The following is a 26694-nucleotide window of genomic DNA, read 5'->3' as shown; positions in this document are numbered from 1 at the left end:
GCTGCCCTGGTGTATAAACAGCGTTCGGGCTCTTACGTTCAACCGCAGGTTTGCGTCCACGCTGTCGAAGGTGGTTTCGTGTCGGTATGTGTCGGCACGGTTACATGTCGGTAACCATGGCGGCGGTTGCCATAGCGATCTGAACAATGCTCTCTATGCCTTAGGAGAAAAGCTGAGCAGTACGGAGCGCAAACAGCCCGTCGTTCTGCCTCTCCGTGGGAAATTGCAACTGCTGCGCTGCCCGTCCCGCACACGCTCGCTCGTGTAAATGTGGGTGTGTGGAGTTCTGCCGGCGCTCGAACACACGACTCATCACACTGCGCTGCGTGGACCGCGATCCCGCTGCTCCGGCCTGCTCGTGTCACACACCCAGCGCTCCTACCTTCTCCTGGTGCCGTTCCCACGATGCCCGTCACCGCGGACCACTTTCCTCAGCCTGCAGTCTCAGCTGAGGGTTCGACGCTGTTAAGAAGCGATGTGGAAAATAACACGCTACCGTTTCGGGACAAGGGAACAGCGTGCAGAGTGCGAACCCGGTCTGTCGGGCACATGAGCCCATTCGTATCCGGGTCTTTTCAGGTACGCCAGCCTGTCCGGCTGTCCCTGCTGGCGAGACGCTGCACTCAAGGCCGATGCCTGCAAGTTACGCGCAGCCGAGCGCATTCGCCCCCTGTGGAGACGTCCCAGCTGCAGTACAGCGTTTGCTCTGGATATCGGGGGGGGGGGGGTTTACATAGAGGCCGTCTGCATTTTCCTCATGTCTCCAAGGTTCATCAGCAGGTTACCTGAAGAAGCACATTTTGGCCAGAGCTCCTGCTCCTCCATCATCCCACAAACAGCTGAGGAAGTAAGAGTTGATGGAAGAGTAGGAGGCGTGAAAGTAGTGTTGATGGTTTTCTGTGTGTGTGTGTGTGTGTGTGCGTGTGCGTATGCGCTTGCCAAGCACTCACATAAAATCTGCATTGAACTAATTAGCTGCTGTACCTGCTGGCAGAATTCATCCCATTCATCCGCTAATGGAAGGGAAAAGATTTGTACTTTTCAGTGGGAAGACAAAGCGAGAGCGACGGAGAGAGACAAGCTGACCACCGGAACACCCCCACTGGACTGCCTGCTTACTGCATTTACTGTGTTTGCATTGGCCCACAACAGAGTAACGTCCCAGGGTTACACTCCCTGGAGCGGAGAAGACAAAAAGGACGTTTCGAAGGAGAGACATGTTCATCACGCCAGAACAAAGATCCCAACGCCGCCACATGTCGGTGAACCATTAACAGATCTCTCTAATAGCGGGATAAAGTGCATTGCAGAGGCGAGCTGCCAGGAACCGAATGCCAGCAGACAATGTGTCATACAAAAAAAAGCAACGCAGGCTTCCCTTGCGTAACGTCCACAAGTGAATTCTTGTAAAACAATCCTTTAAATGCCATTAATTTCAGCAGGAAAACAAACGATACGTCTTTCGAACGTGCAAAATTCCTTCCTTATCTTTTAAGAAGAAAGGAAATCGAATTGAGAACCAAATCCAGAACATCAGAACGGCTTTGATCACCTTTAAATCCAGACTTAAGTCACACGCGTTCAGAACTGCTGATCGCGAATCCTTCTGCGACCTCCTTTCTTCCATCCCTTTTTCATTCTCATCATTTATTTTACTGTCATGTTCCCCTGATATTTTGTTCTTTGATTACGTTCCTCTAGAGCAGTACGGTGGCACAAGACATAGCACTCCAGGGCTGGCTTTCAATCCAACTCAGTTAACATGTTCTTTCATATTTGCGTAGATTTTCTCCAGGCGCCAATAACTGATTCTGTTTTCTTTTATTGTTGTAATTTTTTAAATGCTGTCATTTCACGGCAGCTATTGGCATAGTTTGTACAGCTGACTTCCACTGGAAGGAACCAGATTTGAGCCTCACCTCCTGTACCCTTGAGCAAGAAACCATAAATCACTTCTGTAGAAATTACCCAGCTGTATAAATAGGTGAAACATATTCAGAAGCTTAATGCAAAATCGGTTCCCCTAAATAAATGTAATAATTTTATTGTGTTTTATTTGTCGGTTTTTAAATGCTGAAAAGTACTGTAAATCCCTTCCGAAACTGTTGTCCATACTGTATGTGGATTCCTTCATTATTGTGAACCATTTCCAGAAGCTGCTTTTAAATATGCTGAATAAAGATTATCATCATTACAACATTATGTAACAAAGCAATGCTGATAAATACTGTAATCACTCATAACAACTGTAACTTCTCCCTGCTGAGCTACTGGTGTCATTTGTAACGTATGAACAGTAAATGAGATCCCACAAAGTCATGGGTAGTGACACTGCCTTTCAAGAGAACTGTATGGGGGAGGGGGGAGCGCGAGAGGATGTGGGTTCGATCCCCGCTCAGTCTGTGTGGAGTTTGTATGTTCTCCCTCTGTCCATGTGGGTTTCCTCCCACAGTCCAAAGACATGCTGTTCAAGTTCACCCATAGTGTGTGAGTGACAGAGAGAGTGTTTGTTCCGCTGATGTATGGATGAGTGACCCAGTGCAAGTAGTGTATCTAGCAGTGTAAGTCACCGCGGTGAATAAGGTGTGTGGGCTGATAACACTACATAGTATCCATTGGAAGTCACTTTGTAGAAAAGCATCAAATAAATGTATGCATTTTATCATTTCAGGTTTCAAACTGAGGGGTAATATTTTCCTTTACCTTTTCGACTTCATTACTGTGATAGATGATGGGCTTATAGTGTGACGAAAGGTCAGAAGAGTCCTGAGAGATGCATGCAAGAGGGTGCATAGCTACAGGACGCTCAGGAGAAGCCGCAACACTCGTGCAGTACGCAACATCTCCAAGTCACGTGTTTTCAACTGAAATTTCTGTTCTCATAACGTGTTTCTCGCAAGTGTGAGTCAGTAACTCATTATCCCACTTTAAATGTACGAATGACATTTACCTTGGAGGATGAATTTTTGCAAAAGGAGCCTTTGTTATACAAGGAACATTCGTACTTGGGAAGCTTTGTACATTTCATTTTTGATTAATGATAATCAAACAATACGCAGCAGGACTTTATTTAACTAATAAATCAAAGAAAATAAGTTATTTGTGTAAGGCTGCTGCCATCTTCTATTGCTTGGAGAGGATTTCTGTAGTAAAACCACCTGTTTATGGCTCTCCTGTAGACCAACACAGCAAGTCAAGCAGAGAGAGAGTTCTTGTACCTCCTCCTCCTCCTGTCCCAGGGAGACATCTTCATATCTCCTCCTGTACCACCTTCTCGTCCATGACTGACACAACCAAACATCCTGCACGCAGCACACTTCGAAGAGTCAGAAGTTCACGCAGGGTGGCAACCTCAGTGCCAGGCCAAACAGAGCTGCCGAGGGAGAAGCTGAAGTGAAATGAGGAGCCAAGTGACCCTTCTGTCCAAACCCACTTTTGTCTCTTACACACACACACACACACACACACACACACACACACACACACACACACACACACACACACTCTCTCTCTCTGAACCGCTTGTCCCAGATAGGGTCGCGGGGAACCGGAGCCTAACCCGGCAACACAGGGCATAAGGCCAGAGGGGGAGGGGACACACCCAGGACAGGACGCCAGTCCGTCACAAAGCACCCCAAGCGGGACTCAAACCCCAGACCCACCAGACAGCAGGACTGTGGTCCAACCCACTGCGCCACCACACCCCCTCGTCTCTTACACCCTAATGTAAAACTCCTTTTAATGCTGTATCAACTCAACATTCCTCCCATGAGCACATGGGCTTCAGCCTCACTGCACCATCAACACATAATGCTGCTTCTCATCCATTTTCCTCACCATGTGTTGTTCTCGACTACAGTCCAGGAACCAGACTGATTGCAGTTGTTCAGCAGGTCTTCACCACGGTAATTACATCACGCATTAGAGAGCGGGAAAAGGCAGCCATGCAAGTCCTCACACGTCCCACTCAGCTTGTTCTTTTCTACTAGTCCTGCCTCGTCCCACTCTGTTTGTCCTACTCCTGCCTTGTCCAAATTGGCTCATCCTACTTGGCCCAGCTTGTCATACCTCGCTCGTCTTGTCCTACTCGACCCACCTTGTCCTACTCGGTCCACTCTGTACAGTTCAAACCGGCTGATTCTACTTAATTTGTTCTGCTCTGCCTGCCTTTTCCTACTTGGTGCACCCTGTCCTACATGTCTTGTCCTGTTTGGCCCTCAATTTCTCAGGTCTGACTAACAGAAAAGGCACCTGGTGTACTAATAAAAGACGGCAGAACCTTCTTATGACGATCGCATGACAGGAAGCCGGGTGGCGGACTGACCGCTGCACACCTCCTCCAGAACAATGTCTTCTACCAGCTCCTTCATCGTCTCACTAATTGATACGAAGGCATTTAAAATAAAAAGCCATTTTGTTTCAACTGCTGGACGAGTTCTAGTTATTCGTGAGGGAAGGTGACACTCACCAATTTGACATCCCAACTACCAGTCCTATGAACAACCAAGGACGAACGGGGGTTCCATCAGTGCTCTGAGGGACACATAGTATCTCCACAAACCATTTGTTTGTTTCAGTTTAATCCTGTTGACATACAGAAATAAAGTCACCAAAACGCAGTGATTGCTAATCCATTTAACACATCTCTCTCACACACACACACACACATATCATCTGAACCACATGTCTCATACGGGGGTCGCAGGGAACTGGAGCCTAACCCAGCAACACAGGGCATGAGGGGGAGGGGACACACCCCCAGATGGGACACCAGTCCGTCACAAGGCACCCCAAGCGGGGCCTGAACCCCAGACCCACCGGAGAGCAGGACCCGGTCCAACCCACTGTGCCACTGCGCCACCACGGCCCCCCCATCCATTTAACAATGCAATGTTTTGATATATAAATCGCGGTACGTGCATTACTATTTACCAGGGTCAGCAGGTAGCAAAATGAATACAAGAGTTAGAGTTGCCACCTTGCACTCAAAGGATCCAGGTTCGAATCCCTCTCGCTGTACTACGCCTGATTGTGTTGCACCGATCAATTTGCTGCAGTAAAACAATCGCTGGGGTGTAGAAATGGGCAAATCCCTGTAAGAAATTTGTCTTTGTATGTCGCTTTGGAGAAAACCTTCAACTAAATGGAAATTGCCATTATTAGGCAATGACTCCAACCACTGCTCCACCTGCTGGTGAGAGTTGCATGAAACTGTAGAAATACATTCACTGGGTTTATGAACACTTGTTGTGAAACTGAAACTAAAAACGTGAACATATCGCTGACATGCTGTCTTCCGCATTCTCCTACAAACTCCGCTGTTCTCTACAGCCATTTTCACTGTCAGCGCCAAAGTAGCTCCACCCACCCAATTTCACACCCATCTTTTTTTTCCTGGCACTTATTTAGATTTAATAGACAAGCTTTCTCCAAAGAAACATACACTGATCTACTCATTTACACAGCCAGGTCATTTTTACTGTATCTTCATCAAGAACACTGCATCAAGAGGAAGGATTCAAACCCACACCCTTTGGATCCACAGGCAGCGACGCTAATCATTATGCTACCGGCTACCAGCAAATGAAGAAAAGGCCCTTTTCTTCGGAAAACTCAAATGTGCAGCAGGACTGTTCGTGCGAGCAGGAGGTTGTTGGTTCTAATTTCAGTCTCAGTCAGTGCAGCGAGAATCCGCACTCTGCTCTGTTCTGTCCTGTACCATCGGTTGCCAAACAGTGCAGGTGAATGAGTCGGCCGTCCTGTTTCCACCTGCAGCCTCTGGTTTTCAGAAATTTGCACCAGCGGGGCTCCGCCCACCCTCAGGGAGCGGGTCCGAGGCAGCGGTGGCGCCCTCGGCAACCGAGCGGGACTTTCCCCTCCTGCAAGTCCAGAGGCACAGGGGCACCCTTCATCGGCACATAATGGCATGGTAATTGTGTGGACCCCATGGGGTCCCCTTGGTGAGGGGCCGGCCAACGGGGCCGATTGTAAGGACCCCCCCCCGCCTCCGGCCGGCCCGTGCAAACCGACTCACAGACGGCACATTCATGTCTTGGCGTGTCTGTGAAAGCCCAGCGGTTCTCTTTAGGTGCAGAGCTGAGCCCTTGCTCCGCTCCGTCTGTTTCACAAAGACACACACACACAAAGTCCAAAAACAAACTGGGGAAACAGAAACTGCTCATATAACTGTTACAACAAGCATAAACAACAGTGGAGAGAGTAGAATGCACCTGAGTCAATCACCCTGCCCCCCGCAGTGCTCCCCTGAGGCCCCCCAATGAAAAGGGCTCTGTTAGCAGGGCGGGCCTGGCGAAGCTGCCAGCGGCGCGGAGCCCCGCGGTGGCAGTGCCAGCGGGCCCTGCTCTTTTGTTTGCGACACAAAGGTGGACCAGGGAACGGCGAGAAGTTCCGCTCGTCCATTCTGCTCCCACTCCGTCCCACGGGATGTGAAGAAAGGGACGTGAGTGAGGGGTCCGCTGGAGAAGGACCACAGCTGTGAGTCCTTTACACTGGACCAAGGAGCGCTGCACCAGTATGCAACCGGTACGCCGGACCAGTAAACAATCAGTGCACTGTACCAGTACACAAGGGCGTGGAGAGAAACAAACCCAGAGAAGAGACTGTTCTCGAACGAAAGCAGCTGGACATGGAGTGTTACAGCAGACAAACAGCAAACAAACGGGTGCAGCAGGTGGCTTAGCAGTGACAGGTTCAAATCCCAGAGTAAATCTGTGCAAGTCACTTTTCGTCAAAAAGGGTCTCGCGAGCGAATGAGAAGCAAATAACAACAGCGCATCACACAAGTGATTAACCGAGCGTCAGCGAACGGGGGCAGAAAGGCCTGAGTGCACAGGGGTCACGTTACAGCAGTGAACATTTACGGCGTCGTTTTGTCACGCCCTTGTGAATGTGTTCCCTCATTACTGTGAAACAACCCATGTTTGAAAGTGCCGTGGCACAAACATGTGATCATCAGAGATGCTCTGGGAGTCCCGAGGTGAAGAAGAGCAGGAAGGAGGTCTCATGGAAATATTTGCAGTGCAGCGCGTGCGCACATACACACACTTCCAGGAGATATTGGAGACCCAGGACATTTTATTAGATCACATCCCAAGGTGTCCAGGCCCCGTGTCGGCCACATGCAATAATTTAACGACGACGAGGAGGAGACCTCCTCGCTAGCGAGAACACGCTGAACACACACACTGAGGACGCTGACAGCGGCACGCACACTTCGGCACAGTGTTACTTTGTTAATACTTTCAGTCCCTTCACGTTTTAAATACAGCAGTAAACAGTGTATACGTCATATTCCACTCGTTACGTCACATTCATATGCAATGTGTGCAGAAGTAAAACACTCTAAAAACCATTGCGTTGGAATGAACAAGCTAAAAATGAAGTCATTAGAGATTCCCACGTGTCACCGGGTCGAACCCGAGCCCACGCGTGTCGGCGGGTCACAGTGCAGCGGTTAATCCACGTTCTTCTCCTCGATAGCTTGGGCAGCCGTTGCCGTCAGCCACCCGGCGGCGGGTTCGCGCCGCTTTGCGGGACAGTTCGCACAGCAACGAGGCGCACGCGAGGGGCTGCCCCACCCGCGCATCGCATCAGCCCACCAAGGTGGTCCGAACCCCGGACCCGCCGTTCTCGGTGTGCTCCGGGAAGCTGTCGAGGGCCCTCTCCTCGCTCTTGGACTGCGGCATGTTCTCAGCCCTTCGGGACGGCTTGCGCGTGGCCCTCGAGAGCCGCCGCCGGAAGCTGTCCCCCGCCAAGAGGTAGAGCACGGGGTCCACGCAGCTGTTGAGGCTCGCCAGGCCACGCGTCACCTGGTACGTGGCGTACACCTTGTCGTTGAAGTCGCACATGTCCGGGCTCTGGAAGTAGAGCCGCGCGCGCATGTTGAGGTTCTTCATGACGTGGAAGGGCAGGTAGGAGACGGCGAACACGGCCAGCACGATGATGACCAGGTGGATGGACTTCCTGCGCAGCGGGCCGTTGTTCATGTCGTTACACACGAGCGCCTTGACGATGAGCCCGTAGCAGATGAAGATGATCACGAAGGGCACGCAGAAGCCAAACGCGGTCGTGCACATGCTGTAGATGAAGTAGCCGGGCAGCTCGTCCTCGGTGGTCGTGTCGTAGCACGTGGTGACGTTGCGCTTGGAGCCCGTGCGCGAGTAGTAGAGAATGGGCGAGATGCCCAGCACCACGACGGTCCATACGAGGGCGCTCGTGCACACGGCCGTCTTCTTCTTGAGGCGCCCCAGGGACTTGAGCGGGTGCACGACGCCGCTGTAGCGGTGCACGCTGATGCACGTGAGGAAGAGGATGCTGCCGTAGAGGTTCACGTGGAAGAGGAAGCGCTGCAGCTTGCAGAGCACGTCGCCGAAGATCCAGTCCGTCTTGTTGAAGTAGTAGAAGATGAGGAAGGGCAGCGAGAGCACGTAGCAGAAGTCGGCCAGGGCCAGGTTGAACATGTACACCGAGATGCTGCTCCAGGGCTTCATGTGGAACACGAACATCCAGATGGCGACGCTGTTGCCGATGAAGCCGGCGACGAAGACCACGATGTAGACCGTGGGCAGGTAGTAGAACTGGAAGGCGGTCCTGGTCAGGGAGCATCCCCTGCTCTGGTTGTGCAGCAGGGACGTCAAGTTCAGCTCTGCCGCGGTCATGTTGCCAGGAGACTGCTGGGAGACCAGAGGGGGAGAAGCAGGTGTGTGTGTGTGTGTGTGTGTGTGTGTGTGTGTCCGTGTGTGTGTGCGCGCGCGCCCTCAGTCAGGAGAAATCCTCCGTCTGCCGCACGCCCTGCGCCACTTCCTACACAATTAATAAAAGTGTGCGCTCAAGCGCGGAACCTGACCTGTCGCTGTCCTCCCGCCCGAGCCCACATTGCCTTGCTTGCTCACGAGATCCTGTGCGAAGGCGCCAAGTGGCGCTGAGAAGTGGCGCTCGCACCGAGGTGCCTGAGAGGATCTTACCATCTCTTCGCCGCGCGTTCCTACGTCACTCGTGGATCCTCTGTCCGACCGCCGCTGTCCCCCCCCCCAAACCCCCGGGCTGGTCACGGGCGCGACCGCTCCGCTCCACGCATCGCGCGCCTCACGAAGTTTGCCTCACGCAGCGCCTCTCGGCATTCGCCCGCGCGACCCAGCGCGAGACAGCTGCGAGCGCTCGCGCAGCGCAGGAATCACAGCAGCTTCTGGGGCGCGAGCCGCGCGGGACACGGGGCGGGAGGAGGAGGAGGAGGAGGAGGAGGAGGGACACGGGGGGGAGGGGCGTTCGAGGAGAAACGGCGGTCGGGCAGAAATACACACCGTATCGCTTAGAAAAATACACTGGTTCGCAGAGAAAACCAGGGAGTTTTACACAGAAACACATACTGTTTCCCTCAGAAATGGACGCCTCTCCCACACAAACGCAGTTTCGTTCATAAAACACACGGACGGAAACGTTTTCTCATGTAGCACCGCACGCGCCACCACTCTCTGTCTGTGGCAAGAACTTATGACGGGAAAAAAAAGTACCGACTTACCCGTTTGTACCGCTTTGTACTTGTTACCGTGTCAGTTCAGGGTAAATACCTTGCTGAAAAGGCGTGCGGTAAGAGAGGGAGATTTGGACGTGTGTCCCTCGGTAACACCTGCTGCTCTGCTTTACCACATTGACATTGTCACAGAGAAAAATACACCGGTTTCGCTCACACACGCGCACTTCTTTCACACACGAAGACACTTAAGTTCAGAAACAGAGATTTTGACATAAACACACTTTATAAACTTTTTGACAAAAGCGCACAGACTTTCACACAGAAATGCACTAGGAACGTGTTTCAGGCAAGCAGTGTGTTCTGCCGTGACGTGTGTGTGTGTGTGTGTGCGTGATGGTTCACCTCACCTGGCTGGGGCAGCAGCACTTCATCCTTTCCACGTATAATCATTATGGACAGGTAAAACACAGTAGCCACGCGGCGTGCTATCGGAATCGTCACTTTGCACAAATCATGGCATCGCTTCCTATGTCTTTCTCTTTGTTGCTCATTTTTTGATTTCTGCAGTTCCCAGGCTGATGTGCTCGCTGGATATGTTCATGTAGGCCCGTGCAGCTTCAGGCCGCGCTGTTGTGTCTTCTTTAGTAAAGTCAATGATGGCAGCGGACACTTGAACTTTTTCAGGAGGAGACAGGACAGGCGCGAGGCTTTCGGCGCTGTACGCGGCTTAACGCAGCTCCGCTCGTCAGTCACCCGACTGCACCACCGGCAAACCGACCAGCGCGCCGTCCGTCGCTGAACTCGCACACACCTTCAGCCGTCACCAGTTTCGTTGTCGGTCATCGTGCAGCCTCACTTTGTGTCACTGCGGCAGCTGGAGCTGCGACACTTTGCAACACTTTGACTTTCCCTTGCAGCAATGACACAAACAACTGGTTTCTGCAGAGATAAAATTCTGACTACACCAGTCTGTTTTGCAAGTATGGAAATATTTAGAACCATATAGACCACTAATATTGTGTGCTTTTTTTACATTAAAAAAATGACATGCGTAGTGACAGCAACTCTGAAAAGAAATCTCCAGTCCTGCAGCATGCTGATGAATAGAGCTGGAATACAGTGTGCCCCCTGCCTCAAATGACATTAGACAGAAAGAATGATAACGCACACACATTTTCACACATTTTCAGAACCGCTTGTCCCATACGGGGTCACGGGGAACCGGAGCCTACCCGGTAACACAGGGCGTAAGGCCGGAGGGGGAGGGGACACACCCGGGACGGGACGCCAGTCCGTCGCAAGGCACCCCAAGCGGGACTCGAACCCCAGACCCACCGGAGATCAGGACTGCGGTCCAACCCACTGCACCACCGCACCCCCCGATAACGCACAATACCATAAAAGAAAAAAAACAGTTTGCCGTTCCCATTGACATTAAAAGCTGTGCTGGAATTACGTATTGCTTTAGCAACATAGTATGGTACTAGGTGAAGCACACGTGCTGTAAAAAATAAAGGATTGTTCGCTAGAATTTGACATAAGAGCGGTGTGCCTTGTCGTGCTGACGGCCCTCGTCCCTTGTGGCTGATGTGCGTTTCATACAAGAGAAGAATTGCTGGAATCGGAGCAGGTCTGGAACCAAAGCCAAGAGGGATTATTCATGGATAATAAGCAGCACTGTAATAACACACAGAGTGGATAACAGTTGATGGAAAAGGTGATGTTGTCATTCTCCATATATGGCGGCAGCAGCAACTGATCCAAAGTGTGCCCCTGCTCCTCCCGGGGAGAGTACAGACCTGTGCGGCATCGTTCGCTTCCGTTAACATTTGGACGAGAAGGTCGGAGAGAAAGACAGGTAAATGCACCAAGAACTCCTTCTAGTCTTCATAGCTGCATTTGTGTGTTACCACTGGGTGTGGGTTCAGGGCATTTAAAACAAAGCCATTCTGTGCATTTAAGAACTCAGGTAACCACACTTCCTGCTGCACCTGACGTCTCCATGCCTGCATGGGAAAAATAGCAGAACCAAGCTGGCCCAGGGTAGCTTGACAAGTTTGTTGGTAAATACTCATATAGAGCGGGAAGTTGACAGACCAGTTTGCATCTCTGAGATTGTCCTACAGTGGAGGTGACAGGATGTGTGGGAAGACTAGATGGGGTTAGAAGCCTGGTTTCAGCCCTCTGTGTTTTCCTTCAGGTCGTCCTCCATTGTCCTTGGTTGTCCCCTTCAATGTGGGATGTCTGTGACTGGGCCAAATGGCAGCAATGTGACACCGTTATTTCTAAAACAACTCGCTCTCGGTATGTTGGGGATGAAGCGCGATCCCAGACAAACTCTGAGAGGGCTACGCGCTGCAGTGGTATAAAAACCCAGAGTGCTGCTATCCCATTACTGGTCTGAGGGCCTCTACCGAGAAGGTTAATCCGATTAGCCACGTCCTAACTTGTGGAGCGACAACCAGTCTGTACTCTTTGAGATCTTCCCTGAATCAGATATGAATCTGAACAGCCCTTTATTGATCTTCTGTCTCCATGCTGGGGGGAGAAACAACGCTGTGTCCCTGGTCATCCTGAGTTGAGGCCAGGCCCAGAGGGAGGTTTCTGAACCTGGCATCTCTCCCAGTGCCTGCAGCCAGGCTGCAGTGTGTTCTGCCTGTTATTTATACCGCTGAAGAGCAGACCACCTTGGCTCTTTGGGATGATTCATTAATATTGAACCAATATCTCCCTCCTAAAAGTCTCCCTGCGATGCTGATGGGTTGGATGGAGGGCAGTGCTCAATTCCATTCAGTTTAATTCAATTTATTTCAGTGTACTGTCCTTTCAAGTAGGTTGCTTCATGGTGTGTACTGTGAATATCCTGGAAGAGCTGTCAAAGAAGCCCGTGATCACTTGACCGTCCATCACTTTCTGTCCTCACACTCATTTATCCTTCCTTGGCTCTCTTGTTTACCCACCCCCTAACTCACCATGTCCCATGTTGCTTATCCGGTTTGTCACTTGTTCAGTCAATTCCACGTTAACCGGCTACCTGGAATCGTCTCTTTGGGAACGTGGTGCAAACATCCTCGTCCAGAAAGCTGAATAGAGATACGAAAATGAAGTAAATATAATAGAGAAAAACGTTTTTTTACATGCTGAGGTAGGAAGGAGGGGAAAGTGGAAGGTCACCCTGCCATGTGATGGAGAGCTGCAGTTCTGCGGTTGGGTTCCAAAGCATCTCTTTGCCTCAGAAGTGGACCTGACTGGGAAATGGAGTACACTGGTGCCCTTTGGACTGGGAAGCAGAGGTACACCACAGCCGCTTGTGCTGACTGCAGACCAGCTGGTATCAAAACAAGCTGTACATATATCAGCAACATACAAAGTAAGCAGCTGCTTCTGCTTCGTGTCATTGTCTAAACAAATGGTGGAATCTGCTGAAAAAACAACAGTGACTTATTTTTGACCTTCTGGAGTATAGACTTGTGTTTATTGCAGCTGTGAGTGTTTATAGCACACAGATGGACACAGATAAGTGCAGCAGTAGAAACACATGAACACATTCAATTCCAAAAACCATGGTGTAGGTCCCACAACCCAAGAGTTCCACTCATTTGTGATGTGATGATGGACACTAACGTGGTTACGGGCAGCACAGCGGGTAGCGTTGCTCCCTCATAGTTGTCTGCACTCTCTGGTTGTGGGTTGAATCCAGCTCAGTCTGTGTGGAGTTTGCATGTTCTCCCAGTGTTTGTATGGCTTTCCTCCCAAAGACATGCTGTGAAGTTATATTGATGAAGTATGTTATGTGTGTTGCTACCCTCTGAGGGACTGGCATTCTACCCAGATTGTACCCCTCCTAATTTATCCAGTAATTACAGGATAGGCTGCAGACCACTGTGACCCTGACAAGGATAAGCCATTAGCAAAAGTGAGTGAGTGACTAAAGTGGCTATGGACACATCACCAGTGTGAACCAGTGGGCTCCTCAGCAGGTCTGGTTTTTACCAGTTATCTGCTTTCACGCACCCATTACTGAAATCTCACCTATACCCTCAGTTTAACTAGAAATTTATTACTGACCTTTTATGATCCCTACTGTGGAAAAAAGGCCACTGATATCCAAGAGTAGAACATAGTATATTGAGGTGTGTCCCTGTTATTTATATATTCTTTCAGTAGTTTTTCAAGGCCTAATTCTTTGGTATTCATCTGTTTATCATGATGAATTTTCCCCAAAACTAAACCCACCTCCTAGAAGTGTGTTTGTCCTTCTTGCCTTTCTGGTACTGGATTTTCTTTTTGCCAAAGCATCAGGAACTGAAGCACATGGTGTGGGACTTTTTGAGGAAGGTCTTTTGGCTCTAGGGATGGACCTTGGTGTAACAACAAGAAGGGATTTCCAGAATGAGTGCACATTGGCCTAGGTGGGTGGGACTGTAGGGGGGCATCATCACTCAGGTGCTCCTCTTGATGCTGATCATTAATTTTAACAACTTATTGTTACCCTCACTTTCTCTCTCATGGCATTTCTTCTACTGATTCAAAGTGGTGGTCTTTGTGATGGGCTCACAGAGTTTGAGTCAGCACCTGCAGAAACATGTTCAGTGTTTGGGGTGCAGTGGTGGGAGATGGGAGGGGTCCTCCAGTAACGCCTAAGGAGAGAACAAGTCCACACCTCCTCCTTGATTAAACCCTTCTGGCTGATATTATACCAGTCTGTTGTGTTACCAGGTGGTCAGTCATTGTGTGGCAGACACTCAAGCTTCACAATTTGTACTTTTACCAAATCTATTTCAGTGATATTGCAAAGCAAATCTGGACTATTTCTCAGACTGAACAGACACAATTTCAAAATTCTAAGAAACCTTCACTATAAAATACCAAAAACACGAGTCACACTTCAGACTACATTTTGTAAACAATACATCACCTTATCACATGACATCAACATTGTTTGGCAAGTATATTAGCTTTAAAGTAGCTAATCAAAATGAAGGCCCACTGATCCATGTGTTACCCATGTGTTAGGCTCTCCTCCATTGGTCTTCCTGTTCCTTCACATTTCGGGAAGCGTGAAAGCAGGTTCTCATCTTTTGAGATGAGATCAAAGCTGGATCTCTTGTGGACAGTCCTCGTTCTTAAAGTGTCGGTGTACAGTATCAGGGTACTTCCACAACGGACAGGAAGTGCAGCTATGTCTTAATGGAGCCGAAGACCTGCATGAATGAGCAGGTTTATAAGAGGATTATGGAGAGCTCTAGGAGGTCCAGGGGAGCCAAGAATGGCTATTAAGACCTTCGTTTTCAGGATGTGCAGAGAGAAGTGCTCATTTTCTACATTACAGGAAGTACTGACCTCAGAAAGGCTGGGATCGATAGACAGTTTTGGCCGCCTCTACACCTTGTGTGGAGAACATGCAGCCGCATACTGTGCTGCATGGTCAGAAAGAGAGAATGAGTCTGCAGAGACCAGTAAGGAGGCAAACCTGCAACAGATGGATTGATGTTGGAGGAAACCCATGATGCACCACAGTCTGACCATTTCAGAATCCTTCTGCACAACAGCAGCAGAGTTCATAATGCGGTCCTGACCATCTGGTAGACTCTTTTGTGGAAAAAAGGGTTTTCTTTTTTCCACCAAACATCTTGGCAACACCTGTACCCTTAATGTCTGCAGGGCATGTTGCTAAAAGAGGAACCAATGGAAAGAAGCAAGACTGATAAAATGCACCTTCCTTATTGACGGGAGCCAACCAGCACAAACAGGAAGGAAATGAAGCGCTGTGGGAGAGCTAGAGGGTGAGCAGCAACTCTGCTCTCCACCGCCGGATCCCCAAGTTGGTATTCAGTGTCACTCAGACAGGGGATTCACAGAAAGCCCGTCTGCTTGTGTTTTCCTGTATCACAGCTTCCTTCTTTTTCCTGTAGGCAAACTGAGAGATGCAGTTTTAAGAACAAGGTGTGAGGTCATGCTGTCCACAGAACCTATACAGGGAATTCAGTGAGCACTTTTCCCAGCCTATGCAAGATGTAAACAATGTGTTTGTGAATAATGAGACCTTGTGGTTCACAAACCTGGTAAGGAGATGCCACAGAAAGCCACAGATACACTTTTCTCCTACATGATGGACTTTTAAGGACTTGTCCCACTGGGATTTATGGGAATGTGTGATTTAGTTGCCTGGCTCAGTGTTACAGATATTTGCAGACCTTTGGGACAGGAAATAGCAGGGAAATTACATGAGTGGAGTTTGAGTGCATCAGATGGCTGTACACACCCATATGTAGGCAACAAGTGAACATATGATATACAATTTCCGACTGATGTCTTGGAAGCACAGAATGGTAACATTCCACATATGCAACTTAAAGATGTGAATTTGATACTTCTCACATTTCTGGAGAAGTGACCCTGTTGTCCTGGTCATTCTACTGGCTGTTTCTACATCTCCAAGTAGGTGCATTATGCATTATATTTTGCGTCGGAGGTGCGTTGCTGCTGTTTGTGGTGTTTCAGGTAAATATAGTTGTTTTGCTACCGTTTTTTCCCGTCGCGCATTCGTGTCATGTAGCTGTGCGGGTTGATAGATACAATCGGTTGTGTGTTTGTGTAGCGTTGTGTGGCACTGTAATTATTTTGTTTGTTAAGTAGTATTTAGTGGTTTATTAGGACAACTGTTCTATGGATCATTTCTGTGTCCCATACCGGGAGTGGGTGTGACTCCATGGTTCGATTAATCGCATCTGGTTGGTTGTTTGTTTTGGTCACCATTGTTGGTGTAGTTTCGGTTTCCATTAGGAAGTCAACTGATAGGCAATAGCCCGGTTTAAATAGTGGCTGGTGATCCGTAGCAGCAGCCTCTTGGTGCAAAGACTTGGGGTGCAAAGACAAGGGAGTCTACCTGCGGGAGTCCACCGAGGAAGGCCACCTGTACAGCTGTCCGCAACGGATCATGCGTCCAACATGTCGGCATTCAAAGTCTTCTACGGTAAGTGAGCCGTGCTATTTTGCCACCTCCAGACACCTAGGCGTTCTCGCTGCTACAGTAATCTGGTTTATCTTTACCTGTCAAACCTTCCATCTTGCTTTACTTTTTCCATGTCCATGGGACTCTGGAACTGCCAGTCTGCTGTGAGAAAAGCTGACTTCATACCTGCCTACCCCTTGCATCTCTCACTGAATCTCCTGGCCCTAACTGAAACCTGGATCACCCCAGATGACTCAGCCACATCTGCAGCACTTTCTACTAACTACCCCTTCTCTCACAACTCTCGTTTCTCTGGCAGAGGTGGAGGCACAGGCCTGCTCATCTCTCCCGAGTGGGAATATTCTAGTCTTCCTCTTCACCTGCTTGAACTGTCCTCCTTCAAATTGCATGTTGTATCTATCACTGCCCCGATCACTCCTGTTATGGTTGTTCTTTAGCGCTCTCCTGGCCCTCTTGGCCGCTTCTTTGACGACCTTGACATCTTGGTGAGCTCTCTGCCAGGGGACGACTCTCCGCTGATTCTTCTGGGTGACTTCAACCTGCATGCCGATGACATTCATGCAAGCGGTCTTCTGTTCCTCCTACAGTCCTTTGATCTCTCCCTGTCCCAATCCCCTGCTACTCACAAAGCGGGTAACTGTCTTGCCCTTGTATTTTCCCTCAACTGTGGCTGTCCCGCAGCTTGGGTTCTGGAACCACTCTCCTCGATCGGGGGTGGACTCTCCACTATTCTGGCGTTGCCCAAGGTGAGAGGCGGCGGGCTGGTGTGGGCTTATTAATAGCCCCCCAGTTCAGCCGCCATGTGTTGGAGTCTACCCCGGTGAATGAGAGGGTCGTCTCCCTGCGCCTTCGGGTCAGGGAAAGGTCTCTCACTGTCGTTTGTGCTTATGCGCCTAGCGGCAGTGTAGAGTACCCGGCCTTTTTAGAGTCCCTGGGGGGCGTGCTGGAAAGCGCTCCCACTGAGGACTTTGTCGTTCTACTGGGGGACTTTAACGCCCACGTGGGCAGCGACAGTGATACCTGGAGGGGTGTGATTGGGAGGAACGGCCTCCCTGATCTGAACCCGAGCGGTGAGTTGTTATTGGATTTCTGTGCTAGTCGCGGTTTATCCATAACGAACACCATGTTCATGCATAAGGGTGTCCATCAGTGCACTTGGCACCAGGACACCCTAGGTCGGAGGTCAATGATCGACTTTGTAGTCGTTTCTTCTGATCTTCGGCCATATGTCTTGGACACTCGGGTGAAGAGAGGGGCTGAGCTGTCAACTGGCAGTCGCCGCGGCAAAAAATCGGGCTTGGGAGGAGTTCGGTGAGGCCATGGAGGAAGACTTTCGGTCGGCCTCAAAGAGATTCTGGCAAACCGTCCGGCGACTCAGAAGGGGGAAGCGGTGTTCCACGAACACTGTTTACAGTGAAAGTGGTGCGCTGCTGACCTCAGCTGAGGATGTTCTCGGGCGGTGGAAGGAGTACTTTGAGGATCTCCTCAATCCCTCCGACACGCCTTCCGTAGAGGAAGCTGAGGCTGGGGACTTGGAGGGGGACTCGTCCATTACCCTGGCTGAAGTTGCTGAGGTAGTCAAAACACTCCTCGGTGGCAAGGCTCCGGGGGTGGATGAGATCCGCCCCGAGTTTCTCAAGTCTCTGGATGTTGTGGGGCTGTCTTGGCTGACACGCCTCTGCAGCATCGCGTGGAGTTCGGGAACGGTGCCTCTGGACTGGCAGACCGGGGTGGTGGTCCCTCTTTTTAAGAAGGGGGACCGGAGATTGTGTTCCAACTACAGGGGGATCACACTCCTTAGCCTCCCTGGGAAAGTCTATGCCAGGGTACTGGAAAGGAGAATCCGACCGACAGTCGAACCTCGGATTCAAGAGGAGCAATGCGGTTTTCGCCCTGGCCGTGGAACACTGGACCAGCTCTATACCCTCACTAGGGTGCTGGAGGGTTCGTGGGAGTTTGTCCAACCAGTCCATATGTGTTTTGTGGACCTGGAGAAGGCATTCGACCGTGTCCCTCGTGGCATCCTGTGGGGGGTACTTCGGGATTATAGGGTTCGGGGCTCGTTGCTACGGGCTGTTCGTTCCCTGTATGACCGGAGTAGGAGCTTGGTTCGCATTGCCGGCAGTAAGTCAGACCTGTTCCCGGTGCATGTTGGACTCCGTCAGGGCTGCCCTTTGTCACCGATTCTGTTCATTATCTTTATGGACAGAATTTCTAGGCGCAGTCAGGGAACGGAGGGTGTTTGTTTTGGTGGCCGCGAGATCTCGTCTCTGCTTTTTGCGGACGATGTGGTCCTGTTGGCTTCATCAAGTCAAGACTTGCAGCGTGCACTGGGGAGGTTTGCAGCCGAGTGCGAAGCGGCGGGGATGAGAATCAGCACCTCCAAATCCGAGGCCATGGTTCTCAGTCGGAAAAAGGTGGATTGCCCCCTCCGGGTTAGGGGGGAGTTGCTCCCTCAAGTGGAGGAGTTTAAGTATCTCGGGGTCTTGTTCACGAGTGAGGGAAAAATGGAGCGGCAGGTTGACAGACGGATCGGTGCGGCGTCCGCAGTAATGCGGTCATTGTACCGGTCTGTTGTGGTGAAGAGGGAGCTGAGTCGTAAGGCGAAGCTCTCAATTTACCGGTCGATCTACGTTCCTACCCTCACCTATGGTCATGAACTCTGGATCATGACCGAAAGAATGAGATCGCGGATACAAGCGGCAGAAATGAGTTTCCTCCACAGAGTGGCTGGGCACACCCTTAAGGATAGGGTGAGGAGCTCAGTCACCCGGGAGGAGCTCGGAGTAGAGCTGCTGCTCCTCCGCATCGAGAGGAGCCAGTTGAGGTGGCTCGGGCATCTGTTCCGGATGCCTCCTGGACGCCTCCCTGGGGAGGTGTTCCGGGCTTGTCCCACTGGGAGGAGGCCTCGGGGCAGACCCAGGACACGTTGGAGAGACTATGTCTCCCGGCTGGCCTGGGAACGCCTTGGGGTTCCCCCAGAGGAACTGGAGGAGGTGTGCGGGGAGAGGGAAGTCTGGAGGACTCTGCTCGGACTGCTGCCCCCGCGACCCGGCCCCGGATAAAAGCGGAGGAAGATGGATGGATGGATGGATGGCTGTCCCGTTCTCTCTGTCACTCCTTCATGTCTCTGACCACTTCTTCATTTCCTTTCAACCTTCTCTCACCACTAACTCTTCGTCTCTTCCTGCACTCATTGTCACCTTTCACCGCAACTTAAATTCTCTCTCACCATCCTGCTTTGCCTCTGCTACTCTGGCCGCTCTCCCTTCTCCTCCACAATTCTCAGATCTATCTACAGATGATGCCACTAACACTTTCCTCTCTGCCCTATCTTCCTCCCTTGACTCTCTCTGTCCTCTGTCTTCTAGACCAGCAGGCCCCATTGCTACCCCATGGCTGTCTGATACATTATGAGCTAACAGGACCAAACTGTGGGCTGCAGAGTGAAGATGGTGTAAATCCAAAACTCCATCGGACCTGGATGCCTACCAGTCGCTATTAGCTGCTTTTCAGTCTGCTGTCTCTTCCGCTAAAACCTCCTTCTTCCACAAAAAAATACTGTCTGCATCCAAAAAACCACAGATTCTTTGCCACCTTCTCATCCATTCCGTGTCCCCCGCCACCTCCCTCTTCTCTCGCTGCTGACAACTTCGCTTTATTTTTCAGAGACAAAGTCAAAGCAATCACTGACAAATTCTCAGCATCAACCTGCCCGGTTCACACTGGATCTCCCTGCGAAGCTATCCTCTCCAAATTCAAACCGTTTTCCGAATCTGAAGTCGCTGACCTCCTGATATTCTGCAGAGCCACCACCTGTTCGTTTGATCCGATCCAATCATCACTCCTTCAGAACATTTCCCCGCAACTCTACTCCTTCATCTCTACAATCATCAACTCCTCACTCTCCTCTGGCTGTTTCCCAGCTGCCTTCAAAACTGCTCTAATTTCACCTCTGTTAAAAAAAATCCTCCCTGGACCCCAGTCTGGTTGAAAATTACAGACCGGTCTCTCTCGTCTCCTTCCTGTCTAAAACCCTTGAGCAGGCGGCCTGTGATCAACTCTCTGATTTCCTCACCCAGGACCATCTCCTTGGTGGTTATCAGTCTGGTTTCAAAGTTGGTCACTCCACTGAGACAGCCCTTCTGGTGGTATCTGATGCTCTCCAAGCTGCTAGAGCTGCCTCCCTCTCCTCAGTCCTCATCCTCCTCGATCTGTCTGCAGCGTTCAACACTGTCAATCACCAGATTCTACTCTCCTCTCTTAACCAGCTTGGGATCAAAGGTGCAGCACTAAGATGATTTGAGTCCTACCTCTCTGACAGATCCTATTAAGTTGTCTAGCGTCTGGGCTTCTCCTCTGCCTCTCTCAACCGGTGTTCCGCAGGGCTCGGTATTGGGTCCTCTTCTTTTCTTGATCTACACCTCCCCCCTCGGTCTGGTCATAGCCTCCCATGGATTCAAATACCACTACTATACTGATGATACCCAGCTCTTCCTCTCCTTTCCACCTGGTGCGTCAGACATCTCCGCACACATTGCTGCCTGCCTGTTGGACATCTCTTCATGGATTTATGATCACCACCTCCAACTCAACCTCTCCAAAACAGAGATTCTTTATCTCCCAGCTGGCCTATCCTCCTGTCACGATCTGTCGATCAAACTGGACAACTCACTCATTTCGCCTAGCTCCTTTGCTAAGAGTCTGGGAGTAATGATCGACGCGAGTCTGTCATTCTCTCAACATATCGAAGCCACAACCCGGTCCTGCAGATACATCCTGCAGAATATTCGTAGGATCCCTCCCTACCTCACTACTGACTCCACCCAACTACTTGTCCAGGCCATGGTGACATCCCGTCTGGATACTGCAACCCTCTCCTGTGTGGCCTTCCTGCTAATGCCATCAAACCTCTACAGCTGATACAGAATCCTGCTACTGCATGAGTTGTGTTTGATTTGCCAAAGCATTCCCATGCATCTCCTCTACTCATTTCTCTGTACTGGCTTCCTATAGCTGCCCGAATCAAATTCAAAACCCTGGTTACTGTGTACAAACGCATCAATAGAACTGCTCCCAGCTATTTACAAGACTTAATCAACTGCGACACCCCAGCCAGGCCCCTTTGCTCATCTACTTCTGCTCGCTTGGTGGTCCCGCGCATGAAAAGCAAAGCTCGGAGGTTCTCAGTTCTGGGTCTGTTGTGGTGGAATGACCTTCTCCTCTCACTCAGAACTGGGGAAACTGTATCCACATTCAAGAAGGGTCTGAAAACACACCTCTTGCAGATCCACTTTGCCAAAGACCTCTCCAGCTCATTTACGGTGTAACTGTTCACACATCATAATTCCATAAGCATCCCCAGATACAACCTTTATTCAGCCACTACTCTGGCATTGTACTTGCTTATTTGTGTATCTTATGATATTTAATAAATAAATTTAAAAAATTGGTGGGAGGGTATCGGGATTTGTCTGTCCTGTGTTTTATGCACCTACTCAAACGATGAACCTCGGTGCAGCAAGTAGTAGGTAACAAACTAGGTTTACTTGAGACTTTCATATCTGCAGCTATGTCTCTTTCATCTTAATGTAATGCATAAATTGTACTTTTCCTGAGATGTACGTCTCTTTGGACAAAAGCGTCTGCTAAATGAATAAATGTAAATGTAAGTAGGTGAACGTGTACCTTCAGGTCTTTGTCCAGGAGGACCGAACTGTGGTGCGAAAAGTTAATGGACTGGAGTGACAATCCGAGTTTAAACCGCCGCAAACCTGCCAGAGTGAGCCCTTCTCTCCATAAATCGCATCTGAACTTCATAAAATTCATTAATGCAGAGGAGGGGAGATACGGTGAACAAGTCTGTCTGCTGGGCTTCAGCTGAATATTAATTTAAAACGTTCTATAGCTTCGATTTATAGCATGACCAAAGCCCAAGCGCTGTTTACTGGAGCAGGGAGAAGAAATGAGGTCATATATATGCAACTGATGTTCAGCCTTGATGGGCATGTCTTCGGTTAGGGATGTTGGGTCCTTCCTCTGCAGCCAGACAACAGCAGCAAGAGGCCTTAAATGGAGTCAGTTTGATGACACCTCCTTCTCTTCCTTTGCCACATCACAAGGGATGGCAGCCCTGGCACACGCTGACTGGACGCGTCTGCGCAGGAAGAGCCTCAGATTTGGAAGAGCTGGCAGCCACACCTGATTGAATTGAATCAGAGTCTTTTTGCGCATGAATTTATGAGGAAGTGATAGACCATAGTGCACTCTCCCCCCCCCCACCCCCTTACTGCACTGCACTTACTGAGTTCAGCAGATTGGGGCCCAACTGTTCCTGTTGGTGTGCAGCCAGGGGTGCAGTTTGCTCTACAGCGTTACACTGCTTTTGCTTTCAGGGTGGTTGTTGTCAGGTAAACATCTCCACAGGATCTGCGGCGTGTTCCTCTGAGCAGAAATAGGAGCAGTGCTGGGAGGGGGTAAAGGCTCACGTTACTGGGCAGCACTGGGAGATATCTTTCCACGGAGCAAAAGAAGGCCATCATCTGCTGGCAAAGAGCCGGAGTTCCGTCCAGGACACCAGTAAATGTGACCTCACTTGGCTGCCAAGAAATGGAAGAACACTCCTGACCGGCAACAGATTGACAGCAGAGAGAGACAACAGTAAATGTGTGGTGAAACGCTGAGGGGTAGATGGGCGGCGTGCACCTGCGCTGTAGCGTTACAGTGTTGTGAAAGATTATTTCACCCCTGATTAATCCCTAGGGGGGGCGCGGTAGCGCAGTGGGTTGGACCGGGTCCTGCTCTCCGGTGGGTCTGGGGTTCGAGTCCCACTTGGGGTGCCTTGCGACGGACTGGCGTCCCGTCCTGGGTGTGTCCCCTCCCCCTCCGGCCTTACGCCCTGTGTTGGCGGGTAGGCTCCGGTTCCCCGTGACCCTGTATGGGACAAGCGGTTTAGAAAATGTGTGTGTGTGTGATTAATCCCTATTTCCTCTATTACTGCAAGATTTTGACATGGAACGTTTTCCGGTTTTCAGCCGGAATATAATGATAGATAAAGAGCGCTTGAGTGAACAAATTTCAGTTTTTTTTTTAAACGTATTTCTTTGTGAAAATAAAGTAATTGCTCCTTTACCCCCAGTAACTGGTTGCATCACCTTTAGCTATAACGACTGCAACCACACACTTCCTATAATTTGATACCAGTCCTTCACGTCGCTGTGGAAGACTTTTACTCCACTCCTCCTTGCAGAGCTGCTTTAGTCCAGAAACAACGGTAGGTTTTCAAGCACAAATTCGTGAACCCATTTGCAGTAATAGGAGGAAATCAGGAAGGGAAGAAATACTTTTTCTCGAAACTGTATATTCTGTACTCGTGACATCCTTAGCACAGACCTGTGGTGTAAATATGAGAGATTGGCATTAGTGCACCCCCTTCTGCACCATGTTTTACATTTACTCATTTAGCTGACACACTTTTCCACAGCAACCTACAACTATTTACATAGCTTGGTAATTTAAGTGGAGCAATTTTTTAGGGTCAGTAACCTTGCTCAAGGGTACTCCAGCTGGAGGTGGGACTCAAATGGTAGTAGCTCTAACCACTACACTACACCTTGGACTCAGCCTTCTTGTTTGGAGTTCAGCTGATTGTGTTACACGCTGCACCACATCACGCTCCTTAAACCTGTGTTTCCAGACACATCGCAGGGAATACACACATCATGTGGCGCAGCGGTTAGCGCTGCCCCCTTGCACTCACAAAAGCCTCATTTCAATCCCCTCTCCTGCTGTAGTACTTTTGATCAGGGTACTTACCCTGAATTGATAGAGTAAAAAATGACCCAGCTGTATAAATAGGCAAATCACTGTCAGTAGCTTCACACTGAGTCACCTTGGATTAAAGTGAGTGAATAAATGTAAATGAGGACATGCGCTGCCACACACATCTTCACGCAGACACCTGCACCTGCTGTGACACTTAGGGCAGGTGAAAGTCCCTGCACCCTGTGGCTGCTCTGGCTGGATGCCCCACTGGACTGTTTGGCCTCCTGGGAGCAAAGGCCAGTGCAGCGTGGAGATCAATGGCTCCTCGTTTTCAGGAGAGATGCAGTGAAAGGATCCATCGGTACCGGGTGAGGACCGAGCCGTCGTCTCCTCAGCCTGCCGAGGGCCGTCCACCGTAAAACGCAAGTGCTGCAGTATATCTGGCAGAGAGAGGATGTTACCTGCCGTTTTACAGCATTACACTGGGGTGGCATCAGATCAGAATCACCTTACCTGGTCCATGGGTGTGCACCTCGCAAGGCCTCAAGCGGTTAAGAAACTCTCGTTTTTCCTGGTTGATCATTTCTAACGGGATTCGTTTTCTCACCTCTACTGCTGTTCAGATTTGATTACTCTTGACACACATTCCATTGATTTTTCATTGCTGATAAATGTGTGTCTGAGTGTTAGAACGGGGTCCGATGTCTCTCAGGGTTTCTTCGCTCTCATGGATGAAAAATGAAGAGCTGCAAACTGCGTCCCAGTTCCGCCCGACTGCGCTGGCGAGGCGGCGGCGATGCTGCGGCGGCTCCGTGAGCGATGGCTGGTGCGCTACGGTAGGTGCCATTACTGCTTCCGGGCTGGGTCATTAAGCCACCTAATGCAATCATCTGCTGCTAATGCCTGGGGCGCGGGGGGGTTGGGGGGTGAGTTCTGGGTGCCGGCTCTCTGCGCCCTTAATGGGAAGCTCAGCCAGCAAACAATCTGAAAACCAATTACTGGAGCAAGAGGAAATGCCACAAGTTCATTGACTTTCTTCCGGAGGCCCCTGGCTGAATTACGTATCATATTCACCCCCACCTCCCCACTCTCGCTTACACACACACACACACACACACGCTTCTTCAGTGGATTCATTTGCAGGCTGCAAAACCAAAAGGGTGATTACGCTGCCCCCTGCTGCACTGGCATGAGAAGGAAAAAGGGCACCGATCGAACCCTCCACCCACAGGCTATGCTTACATCTAGAGAGATGTTTCTCAGTTCAAAATTCTCTGTTCCCTATAAAACAATTTGAACTTCTATTTGATGCTTTTCTACAAACTGAAGCTGCATGTAATTATTTACCCAGTTTTTACTATATCAATTCAGTGAAGCATCATTGAAATTTATTTACTTAAATGATGCTTTTCTCCAAAGTGACTTAAAATGCAACTCTACCTACAATTATTTACCCATTTGTACAGCTAGGCAATTTTAGTAGAGTAATTCAGGGTTAGTACTTTGCTCAAGTGTACTACAGCTGTCAGGGGGATTCAAACCCACAACCTTTGGGTCCATAGGCAGTAGTTCTAAGCATTATGCTGCCAGCTGCCCTTGCCTTCAGTGCCAAATGTATTGAGATATTGACAGTCATGAAATTGCAGAAAAGACGCAAAACTTCGGTCACCGATTGACTGCGTGCATTGAAACGAGGTGGCTGAGGTTCAGGGAGGCGTGGTAACGAATGCGGTGTCACGGCCCTGTCTGCAAACACACCGGCCCAGCGGGTGGGCATGAGATCAGTTCCTACATCAGTGGTGGATATCTCAGCCCTGTATGACGGAACCAACATTCGGCTCTCATTATTGGGAAAGTCTGCTTTCAACGTGACCGTCGTCTTGCTGCCGCACCGTAGGACACGTGTCCCTCCCCGTGGAGGAGTTGCCACCTTGTGGTAGGAAAGAGAACCACTTCGACCTCATGTTTGCTTTCAGCGCTTCAGCTGGTAGAGCAGTTTTCACGGGATCCATTTTTGCATTTCTTCACCTGCTTTTCCCTCTGAATTGATTCATATGCCAGTTGCATACTAGTAAGGTTCGAGGCCCTGCCAGTTAGTGTTAGAGTTAGTGAGACACACACCTCCCCTGCTGAACATCCACCGCCTGCTTAGACTGTGAGCTGCAGGTCACACCACGTGATGGACTAACTCACGTGGAGGAGACACCACTTCCCTCATTCCACCTGCTGCCCTGTAGGTTTCTGGCTGCCTCACACTTCAGTGTGGCATTCGAACCCAGAGCCGTGACACAGAGGGCACAGCAATTTGCTTTTTGAGGTACTGCCGGGGAGAAAAGTTTGAGAGAGATGCGAATTTGCTGCTATTATGAGGAGCCGTCCACAGCCACTCCTCTGCGCTCTTTTAGGATGAGAACAACACAAAACAGTCGAAACCATGTTTTTTTTTCTTTTTTAGAGCAAA

General features: G+C 50.1%; 1 protein-coding gene across 3 annotated transcripts; it reads right to left on the bottom strand.

Moving 5' to 3' along the window:
* Window positions 1-4846: 4846 nt before the first annotated feature.
* On the bottom strand, window positions 4847-10343 carry p2ry1 (purinergic receptor P2Y1). Of its 3 annotated transcripts, none has more exons than XM_018748377.2 (2): window positions 9901-10343; window positions 4847-8693 (listed from the first exon to the last, which is right to left on the bottom strand). In XM_018748377.2, exons 1-2 carry the CDS (start codon window positions 9922-9924, stop codon window positions 7611-7613), a joined length of 1107 nt encoding a protein of 368 aa, XP_018603893.2. In that variant the 5' UTR covers window positions 9925-10343; the 3' UTR covers window positions 4847-7610. The 3 variants fall into 3 exon arrangements, with proteins under 3 accessions (XP_018603893.2, XP_018603894.2, XP_018603892.2); XM_018748378.2 differs by lacking the exon at window positions 9901-10343 and adding an exon at window positions 8985-9259; XM_018748376.2 differs by lacking the exon at window positions 9901-10343 and adding an exon at window positions 8867-8978.
* Window positions 10344-26694: the final 16351 nt, after the last annotated feature.

Source organism: Scleropages formosus, chromosome 10, assembly GCF_900964775.1.
Source record: "Scleropages formosus chromosome 10, fSclFor1.1, whole genome shotgun sequence".
Classification (NCBI taxonomy): domain Eukaryota; kingdom Metazoa; phylum Chordata; class Actinopteri; order Osteoglossiformes; family Osteoglossidae; genus Scleropages; species Scleropages formosus.
Note: the sequence above shows the minus strand (reverse complement) of the source record. Positions and strands in the feature narration are given on the sequence as shown.

What these genes read in the sequence shown, in the direction of transcription:
- p2ry1 (XM_018748376.2), bottom strand. Translation starts at nt 8,896, where the DNA reads ATGTGGGCTCGGGCGGGAGGACAGCGACAG. An exon ending in GGGCGGGAGGACAGCGACAG is followed by an intron (nt 8,694 to 8,866) that starts GTCAGGTTCCGC and finishes CTGGTCTCCCAG; the next exon opens with CAGTCTCCTGGCAACATGAC.